Here is an 11,455-nt window from a genome sequence, read left to right on the forward strand (position 1 = left end):
AAATAATGAGAAAAGAACTGTAGTTGTCCAGGAAAGAGTCTGTTGCAATATGTTCCTCTATCAGTTGAAATAATAAGAGGCGCTCAGTCCGAGTCTCATTTGACTGAAATTCCTGTGCTCCCTCTCTCTTTGCCTAACCTTTCTAGGCCCATGAATCCCCTATTAAGAAAAAATCGTTATTTCTAAAAAGGATATTAAGTAAGATTACTAGAAGTATTTTTTTCAATTACAAATGAAGCTAAAGTGCACTCCCAATAAGGGATAGAAGAGGAATAAAGGGATACATATAGAAACATAGGAATCGAAGCCAAAATCTCTTACTTCTAAATTAAGCATTTTTTTTTTATAAATATGGTATCTAAGTTTCGCGCGACTAATATCTCGGTCGACGTGAACACCCTGCAAGCCTATGGGACATGTAAGACCGGCAAGTACAATTAATACTAAACCCCTTTTTTCCGATTACGACCAATTTTTTTTTTATGTAAACCCAGGTATCCGGAAATCCAATTAGGCTCCAACTAATCCAAGCGAGCCGGGTCGGCCCACTGGGCGGTAAAGCTCTCCTAGCGTGGATTTTTTGCATTCACAATGACTTGAACCCGAGAGCTTGCTTAAGCAAAACAAGCGTCAAACCACTTAATCATGACTTTTGGAAGCCCTGAACGTAAATTGAAATAATTATTTGTAAAACACATACTCCAAGGGTGGGATATATCTATATATAAGGGCAATTTTGCTGTTAATATGCGTCTCAAGATCAGGTGATTGGTGTACGTGTATACAAAAATATAGAAACCATAAATATAGCCCAGGTCATTCTGTATAAGTAGAGACGAACAATTAAAATGGCGTCGCCGGAGGCACTCCTCGGGAAGTTGCAGAAGGATATCGACCTGAAATCGAGTGCAGCCCATTATTATAAGCTGTGGAGGAAGGAGACCCACAAGATCCCCACTGCTTCCTCACCAAACGTTCAGGCAGTAGCTCTTCATGAAGGTGACTGGCACACACATGGAGCTATCAAGACCTGGAACTACACCATCGGTAGGCTACGCTTCGCTTTGTATATTTTCAGTGTGGGACATGGAATCGTAACCCCTGCTCTCACTTGTATTGTGGTATCCGACACGACCGGATGGGCTGAGCTTATAAATGGTTGGTCCATCCAACCCAAAAACTCAGACTCCCAAGTGGTGGTGGTATTATAAATTTTTTTTTTTTTGGGGGGTTATATTTCCCATATAAGATTGTAGGATCCTTAATATGTATGCAAAACATAAATAAGGTCAGACATAGGGTTCGACTTTCCTAGAAGCATATTTCAATATGGCACGTATAGGATGTAACCCCGTAATGGCAGAGCGCCGTTGAACTTATTTAGCCTTCCGTCCAAAATATGCATAAGGATCTCCATCTTGAGACGATGAATAGCCTTATTTTTTGAGCAATTATGTCTATGTATGCAGATGGGAAACCAGAAGTATGGAAGGAGAAGGTGGAGTTCAACGATGCGAACATGACTATTACCTGCCACGGCATTGAGGGAGACCTTTACAACGAGTTAAAGTTCTACAAGCTCACAATCAAGGTTGTCCCGAAGAACAATGGTTCCGTGGCAAAGCTGGTCATAGAGTATGAGAGGCTGAACGAGGATATGCCGATTCCCAACAAGTATATGGATTTGGTTGTCAGCGTGGTTCAGGATATCGATGCCCATGTCCATGGGGCATCGACTTAAGAGGATTGCACATCTTCAATCATGTTTCTGGGTGCAATGTTTTCTGTAGTACGAATAAGGATGCTGTACCATGATATGAACCTATTGTGTCTACGATGTTTCTCTGCTTTTGCTCTGCTTCGTACTTTTACATGGATTTTGTTGTCAGCGAGATTCAGAATATCGATGCCCATGTCCACAGGGCATCGACTTAAGGGGATTGCGCATCTTCGATGGTGTCCCTGGGTGTAATGTTTTCTCTAGTGAGAATATGGATCTTGTACTGTCAATTCTGAATTGAGCTGAATGAGCTAAACTTTCACTGAATCTGTAGAAGCGTAAATATACGTTGTACAAACTGATCAAACGGGAAGGTAAATCCCTCAAGAGCAGGAAGGAAATTCTGTAGCCTAAAACTAAGACAGCTAGAACTAATTTACAAGGAAATACTTAAGTACAAGATAAGTACCCCGTAAAATACAAAAGTACTCGTAATATGTACCATGAACCAATTGTGTCTACGATGTTTCTCTACTTTTCTTCTGCATTTTACTTTTTTTTTTTGCTTTTGATAAATTGTTCTGTTGTACTTTGCTCCCCCGTGCCTTTCCATATATCATGTAAATGGTGAGATTACATAAACTAGTTGATACCCACAATTTGGGACGTAAATTTTTGTTAATTTTGTATAACCGAAATAGCCAATCAACTCACATACGGCATAAGAATCAATACTGACAGCAAAAGAGGTATATTACAAATTAAATTAAATTATCTGTAATTAATCCTCAATCTCTTACTTGAGATTAATCTTGAGCAGCCGTTTGCTTGAGCCTTACTATGAAGTGCTTCCATTGAGTTCAAACTCCTGACCCCATGACAAAATTTGTCCATGGGAGTTCAATTTGTCAACCGCACAATATCTCGTGGTTTGCAATTTATCATCCTTTTTTTTTGTGCACCCGCTTATATGCAGAAGCTTAACATAAAGTAGGGATAAATTTTGTTGATCATAAAATGCTCAAGAACAAATTCTGAACTAAAGTAGTAGTCTTTTAGTTCTAAAGTAGTAGTCGGCTTTGCCTCTTCTATTACTGCTGAATTATGGGGAGTTTGGTTGGGTGAACTAGCATGGAGTATGGGTTGCAGAAGACTAATCCTCCAAGTTGATTCGACCATTCTTCGAGGACTCATAATGGGGTCAGATCCTGGTGCCCCTCCATTCTGTCTAATACTGGTAGTCATAAAACAATTTCTATCGAGAAGCTAGAATATCTTGGTGGAGCATAAGAAGGTAATTGTTGGGCTGACTGGCTTGTCCGAAGAGTTATTCATGTCTTTGGGACTGCACATACCCTCACGATGGTTCCCAATATTCTAGGTCCTTTACTGTTGGGCGATAATTATGGGATCGCCATACCGCACTATTATATTAGCTAACTCCTTTATTGGGTTTTTTTCCCGTTTCCTCAACCAAAAAAGAAAAAAAAGCATCATCAATCACAAGCATGATATAGAGATGTAGTTAAGAGAACTTGCAATGACAGAGAAAATAATAGGTACCTTATTAATTTAAATTAACATTGTTTGTAATCTTGCTTCACCATGTGATGTGCGAATGACTAACTAGATTGTCAGAAATGACAGAATGGTTATTAATCATTCAATGAATTGGCATAAGTGTACTTAATTATAATAATTCTATTAATTATCAAAAGAGGGTGCAGTGTAATGGTGCATACACTCGCCTGACAATAAAAAGATTCTAGATTCGATACTTGATGGGACTATCCGTCTTATTTATAAGTCATTAATTTTTTATTTTATTATATTAGACACATGACCTCCCTTGTAACTAAAAAAATTACACAATAATTTTTTTTTTCGAGCTAGGGCTCTTTATGTGGTATGATGAATTAAGATTTTTTTAAATAATACAGGGCCAGAAATGGATGGTGGCTGGGATAACATAATAGAAAGGTGGACTTTTCGTATCCCCGACAGACCACTTTTAAACTTTCATTTGTTTTCTTCTTTCTATTTCTTCAAGGGCTGTTAGTAAAAGTACACTGGACACTATTATTGCGATTACCAATAATAATTAGTTCACGCGATTCAGTACTTATTTATCTTAAATAATATTTCGAGTTCGAGTTTTGTAAACGAAAAAAATCATTGATTGAGAGAAATTTAACCCTTAGTAGACCGATTCGGCTCGAATTGAATTAATTAAGGCCTGTTGGATTTCTAAATGCCATGATACACACCAAAAAAGATATTATTGCTATTGAATACAAAAAGAAAATGTCGAAAAAGGTCATTATAAATGGCATCATAACATTATTATTTCACTGCAACAATATAGTTAATTAACAACTAAACAATCAATTTTAGTTACTAAAAAGTCACCTTTAACAACTAAAAAATTTTTCAATCATACAAATATTTAGTTGTCAAACTCTTTAGCTACTGAGCTGTAGCAGCTGATGTACTATTAAGTTATTTAGTTTTTATAGGTTTGAATAACTATATTTTACTTTTAAATAAAGTGAAAATTTTAGTTGCTAAAAAAATTATTTAGCAACTAATAAACTTAACAACTAAACTTTTTAGTTACTAAAGAGCGAAATATAATTGCTAAAATCTATAACAATTAAAAAAAATTATTTCCGTGATCTTATTTCCTATCTCATCACATGGTGTGAAAAAGCACCAATGATATTGTAACAACAAGAGGATGAGTATATAAACCACTCAAATAATTGTTTTAATTATTCTTAATTATAATGATGTTATTGATTTTTTCTCACTACATCAATATGATCAAATAGGACGATTTAAGATTTCTTGCAACCCTACCGATTAAGTTATACATGTGGTGCATGGAGGATTGGAATGTTTGGTATGGCACGTGATTAGATGGCCAGCTAAATTCGACTTAAATGAGGATAAATGAGGATATGGAGTTGCTATGTGTCGCATTGATTTCGACCCAGTTTTAAGATGACCTATTAGCCCCGTGACGCTGCATGGATTGTATATTCTTGTGGCTACAATGCCATCATCTCCTGTGGATCTCCAGTCGCTACCACCGCCGCTGAAGAGCGGAGGAATTATAAGCTGAATTGAAATAATTAAGTTAAGTCCAAATAAGTATACTTTGAATAAATTAATAATATGATTCTCACGAAGTGAACGGGAAGAATGATGGATAATCGAGATTGATAATATTGTTTTGATAAAGCTGAGAGTTATCCTCGATCTTGTGGCCTATTTAGGTGTGTGTATTCATAAGATTTAGACGTTTCTTATTCCTTTGAAATTTAAATTCAGATTCTAAACTTGAGAAATATTGTGATTTTTCCCTATCGTATTAATCGCTCACCCAAAGCTGACATTTGACGACCCTAATAACCTTCGAATTCGTGGAGAGTGCATACCCACTAAGGGCATGACCTTCGAATCCGGGGAGAGTGAAAGACACGTTTCATTGTCGTGCTTCATACCCCACCTCACCTCAGGTTTCAGGTGTCCCATTTGTGCATTTCAATAGTATGGTTTGTTAATTCTAATATAGAAAACCCACACTTCGTAAACACAAGGCGTAGTGCCGTGATTAAACTGCCATGACAGTAAGGGAATCTTACTTACGGTGTAGGGGTTTGACATTGATTGCTAACATCAAGTGCCCAAAATTAAACTGGCATTCGCGTCCAAATTAGTCTCACTCAATAATCTCGCGATACCTCATATATCACAAAAAAAAGAAACTTACTACATGTTAATGGTATTGTGCATCCGCACATGTTTATATATTAGAGCAAAATATTGCTAACTAAATGTGCTGCTCTTTTTTTTTTTTAACCATAACATCAAGAAGTCCAATAATAATAGTCTTGACTGTAATTTAGTTCAAGCCGAGTTAGTCCACTAAGGGATAAAGTTCTCTCAACATGAATTTTCTCTATTCACAAGACTCAAATCTGAGGCATTGCTTAAATGGAACAGGAGCCAAATCGCTTGAATTAACCCACGTTGGTAAATATTACTCCTTATATTGAAGATCCAAGTGACCTTATATTGGAATTAATTTTTCAACGCTTAATTTGATCACGATTATTTTTCTCTTTTACATATATATTCCGATTAATACAATTTGAATCGGATCCACCCACTAAATGGTAAACCTCTCCCAACTATCGTACCACAAATCTATTATTGCTGTGAGTATGATAAACCAGCTCTATTATTGGCATAAGTACGATAAAGTCTTTCATCACTGATATCATAAATTCTGCAAACCTAACAGACTAGCAAGATCATGACATGCAGTTGGCAAGAATAGTTACCTGAAAATGGAATTGTGCATTATAAATCTTTATGTCTGTATTTATATAAATTTCAAATTGAAAGAAACCTAAATAAATTGGGAAACTAACTAACATAATTAATTCAAATGATTTGACACTTGTATTCATTTGAATAAGATATCGAAATAAAATATTGGATTCAAGTATTGCGAATAAAAAAAAATCCATGATCAGGAGATTTTTACCCTTTACATGAGCCACTAGAACCTGAATCAATTGGGGCTCGTTGGATTTCTAAAATATTTGCCGCACACAAAAAGAAAAACAAAAATTATCGTGAGAAACTGTTAGGGCTAGCGCTAGTGCTAGTCATGGGAAAGAATCAAGATGATAAAAGCATATATAGACAGATGCCATTGCGAGAATAGTTGTCCACATCAGATCAATGATGCACACTGGCCCTCGTATGAAGCTTAAGTAGAAGTTTCAAGTGTAATTCTTGACAGTGAGCCTTTTTCTATGATTTTATTTTTTGCCCTCTCTATTTAGTTATTTATTTGGGTTACAAGAGAGCTCCATTACAATGAAATAGAGCTCAAGCTTAAAAATGTTTTGTGATGATATACTTTTTCGGTTATAAGAGGTACAAATAGTCCTATCACGAGAATGTTCTCTCTATCCAATTACTAAATCCATTGGCATTTCTAGTGACCCAAAAGAGAAAAATATACAAAAGAGTTTGAAAATAGATTGTGTTCCTAATAAGGTGACAGGCTAGTGCGAATTGATTTTTTTTTTCCGGTGTCGGTGCCAATTAAATTTTTTTTTTCAGTATGAACCTTATTATCTGGAAGCCCAATTATACCCCGACTAATTCGACCGAGCCAGTTCGACCAACTAAGAGATAAAACTCTCTCATCGTGAATTTTCTGTATTTATAGTGACTCGAACTTGAGATCTTGTTTAAGCAAAATAAGTGCCGAATCGCTTGAACCAACCCACGCTGGTTACGATACCTTCTTTTCGGTGTAGGGGCGAATTGATATTTGATCAGTGCCAAAACCATATGGATGGAAGAAATTAAGGAATAAGACTGGCAACTTTTTAGACATACAAATTAATTGAATTGATGTGTCAAGCAAAGTTAGGCACTGACACTCTTTTATAACTCGAAAAAAAAAAGTGTCAAGCAAAGCGGGAAATTATTATATCTAGTCATTACTTGGATGAATTTCTTTGCTCTTCAACTAAAGAAAAAGAAAAAACTGTTTGCTCAATCTTCCACGATCTGCCAATCACAAACAAGTTGCACTCGGGAAAATCATTCAGGGGTCAAGAGGATGTTTTAACTCCTAACTAGCGGTACGGGGCAACTAAATAGATAAATGGAGAAAATGTTAAATGATATTACCTCACATTAACGTGGTGAGAAATAACCAATAAAATTTTTTTAGTGTATAATAATTATGATAAATGTTCGAGTGACTAGCACCAATTCTCATAATGTAATTTAATTGGTACTTCCTCATGTTATGTGGTAAGGTAGGATTACCAAAGAGTTTCTAAGATAAATAAATCCTTATACTACAACAAAATTGTTTGTTAACCAAGCTTGTTTGGTTTTAAAATATTTTTTAACTCTACTCAACTTATCTTCAATTTAAGGACACAATTATTCCCTTTTTTTCAATTTTTTAATCATTCAATTCAATTTTTAACACTAAATTATTTGAACTACTCACTACATTTTCCACAATTCAACAACACAATCGTTACTTTCTCTTAACTTTTCATTACTTTTTCCACAATTCAACAACACAATCATTACTTTCTCTCAACTATTCATTACTTTTTCACACTTTTTCTCATAATTTAACAACACAATCATTATAAATCAATTAAAACTAAAACTCAACTAAACTCAACTCTAAAATCAAACACAATCTAAATGATCAATTTTAGTTGCTAAAAGGTAGTTTTTAACAACTGAATTTTTTTTCAGATTGTACATATATTAGTTATCAAATTCTTCAGATATTTAATTATGGTAGCTCATAAATGTAACCAAATTATTTTAGTTGTTAAACCCATGGGCATTCCTGCTATTTTTTGCCCCTCTGCAATGCCCTCACATGCAATGTGACATGTGGCTTTTTTTACTTTTCACTAGCCTACACGTTGTCGCTTGCTCTTAAACACCCGCCCTTGACAATTGACCTCGAGTCGAGCTTGCGATGCGCACTCTGGTTGCACTCAATGTTGGATCGATGCGCAGAAGCGTACCCGATCCAATACCATATTGAATTTACCTAGGGTTTATATAGTCTCGGACTCATTTCTATTTAAAAGTTCAGGCCGATAGATGGGGAACCCAAATGCTATATGAACTGAAGGGAAAAGTACAAAAACCCTTCTTGTACTTTGGGATCAAGACAAATTGCGCATCGTGCTTTTATGAAGGACATTTAGCCCCCTTGTGCTATACTCCGTTAGCCATAAGAGATTACGATGTTAATTTTTTTCATTTTTAGTAGTCAATCTTTAACCTTTTAATCATTATGGTTCTAAATCTTTTTTTCTTTTATCATGTCTATCATCAACTTTTCATTCTTTTCATTTTAGTCCTATCAAGAAAATTGAAAAGGAATGAGGGATCAGGGTCACCGATTGGCGGCCCCAGCCCCCGAATGGACCGGGGGCTCCGAGTCGGAGCTCTAGATAGATTTGTTGGTTGGGGCTGCCAATCGACTACCCTAGCCCCTCCACAGAAGCCGCCAGTACCCACGGAGGTCATCGGTACCCATGAAGGACACCGGCGACCTCTCCTTCCATTTCGATTTTCTTTCTAAGACTAAAATGAAAAAAAAATAAAAGTGGAGGATAGAAATGATAAAAGAAAAAAGATTTAGGATCAAAATGATTAAAATGCTAAAGATTCAGGACTAAAAATGAAAAAAAAAACTAATATTGTAATCCCCTATGGCTAATGGAGTATACTCTAAGGGGGGTAATTATCCCTAACAAAAATACATGGTGCAATTTATCTAAATCTCATATCACAATGGGGGATTTGTACTTTTCCCTACACTTAATTAGTTTCGCATGTCTGTCCGACGTGGGAGATTACTTTTTCACTCCTCAACAGGTAGGAACATCTCTGGCATCAAATAATCTTTTATACTCCCTTTGCTTATGGACACAACGCAAAATATATCATCTCAAGCTTTATAATATTTTGTTATGCGCGGGTCAGCTATTAAAATTTTAACTCTTCTTTAATTATATGCAAGATATATATTATTTCTGCATCAGAATACCAAAAGGACATCAATATTCCAGATCAGTGAGCGAGCTAGATGTCTGGAAGTACAAGCACACAGACAGTTATATATATATATATATATGTATATATACATATATATATGCACATACTACGTAAAAGAGCCCGACACGAAATCGTAGTTCAGGCCAAAGCAAGCTCATTCTTGTTTGGTCCTTGTATGCTTCGGAAACGTGAGCATCAATGTCCTTGACAAGGGTGACGAACGCTACTAGGTAGTTGTTGGGATCAGGGACATCCTCCTTAAGCTTTTCGTAATCTATCGTCAGTTTGGCAGTGCATCCTTGGTTCTACGGGGTAAGTTTGCAGCTCGGCTTAAAGACTTTGTATCGCTCGAAGACATGCCCTTCGGATCCGTGGAGAGTGAATGACAAGTTTGGACCGTCGTACTCCACCTTCGCTTTCAAGGTCTCCAGCTTCCCGTCTTTGCATTTCAATATATCATGGTTCAGCACTGATATGGAGCTCTGATTATATGAACTTATATTATAGATACACACGCACACAAGTCGTCAGAGGAAAAATGCATTAATTGTAACCCCAAAAAAAAAACGCATTAATGTTGGGAAGAGATTATTATCATATGCATAAATAAACTGTCTTATATAGTATTTTATAAGTTTTCAGGCCGCCCGATTGGTGTTTGGGGTGGCGGCCCACCAAGTGTACGAGTCTTCTTGGTCGTGCAGTTGAACAAGAGCGCCTAGGAGTTATCCAAACGATTATATAAGACGGGGGAAATTCAAAAGACTCTAATGCTTTTTTTTTTTCCGTTGTCAATGGTGTCCGGCGCCGTACTAACCAATTAGTCCACCGGGCGATATATTGTACGGCCTGAGGCCCGCCATTAAACCTCAAATGTCGACCCCTGAGAGAATCGAATTCTGGACTTGACCTATTGCTCGTTGTCAGCTTACCAGCGAATTCAATCCATCGATGGTAAAAGACTCCAATGCCTTGTTAAGAACGAAAAGGCTTCAATAAGTCGAAAATGGAATGATGGATTTTATTGACAAAAATATAAAAAAAATGAATAAATTAAAAATATAATCACGTTGTCTGCCTATTTTTTAAAATAAATAAATAAAATTAATTTTGAAAAATAAAATTACGTGATTTCTTTCTTCTTCTTTTTTTTTCCTATTCAAGTGAACTTGTGAATTTCATAATGAAGTTAATTCAGAGGGGTCGAAATTAGAACAAATTTTATAGAATTAAGGTTATAACCTTATTTATTATGAAATGAATGAAATGACATCCGTGATTTTAAAATGCATTCCCAATATTCACCGAAATAAAACAGAAAAAAGCATTCATAGATGAGAAAATTAGAAAAAAGTTACTAACGTATATATCTGCTGTGGAGTGGAGGTCACCCGAAACATAATACATAGTATTAAGAGTTTATATCCGCACGTTCCTCTCTAGTCCTATATAAGCATCCCGTGTTCTTTTGACCTGCAAATTGCAATAATGCATAATTTGGGTAGGAAATAGTCCATTCCTAACTTGTCATACTACAGATTAAGTTGTATGGACCAAGCGGAGCAGTCTCCCCGCTGAACTTTCGATGTTTTTAAGGAATTTACTTATTATTCATCAAATTTCCTTATTATTCATCAAGTTTTAATAAAATTTATTATGGTCGCCCCCAATTTAGAGAAAAAATATCTTCCTATTCAAGTTACGACATCGTTTCCATCTGCTAATATAATCCTGAGTCTGTCCAACCTATACAAAATTGTAGGTTCCCATGAGATCAAATCTACTTTGTGGTCTTAAGTCCACTTGAGTGAGGTTACTGTACAAAGGATGAAGAGTCAAACAAATTACGTCGACGAGTGTACGATTTTTTGATGTCGATGAGTTGTACGATACCCTTTTCGTGGTTACTCCCATGATAATAATGACAGAGAATTTTTCTAAGGGTCAGTTTGGATCATTGTTAAATTAAAGGAAACGCGAAAACTATAAGAAAAATTGAATTATAAAATCATTTTACGTGAGTTAAGGATTTAAAAGTAAGATTGCTGTGCATGTATTGGATTATTGGGAAAGTGGATAATAATATGTTATTGATGTGAG

General features: G+C 35.9%; 1 protein-coding gene across 1 annotated transcript; it reads left to right on the top strand.

The window, feature by feature from the left end:
* Positions 1-745: 745 nt before the first annotated feature.
* LOC116210088 (MLP-like protein 328) lies at positions 746-2,047 on the top strand. The gene is made up of 2 exons (XM_031543899.1): positions 746-1,047; positions 1,470-2,047. The coding sequence occupies exons 1-2, from the start codon at positions 849-851 to the stop codon at positions 1,739-1,741; spliced, it is 471 nt and encodes a 156-aa protein (XP_031399759.1). The 5' UTR covers positions 746-848; the 3' UTR covers positions 1,742-2,047.
* The last annotated feature ends 9,408 nt before the right edge of the window (positions 2,048-11,455 follow it).

This window comes from Punica granatum, chromosome 6, assembly GCF_007655135.1.
Source record: "Punica granatum isolate Tunisia-2019 chromosome 6, ASM765513v2, whole genome shotgun sequence".
NCBI classification, from domain to species: domain Eukaryota; kingdom Viridiplantae; phylum Streptophyta; class Magnoliopsida; order Myrtales; family Lythraceae; genus Punica; species Punica granatum.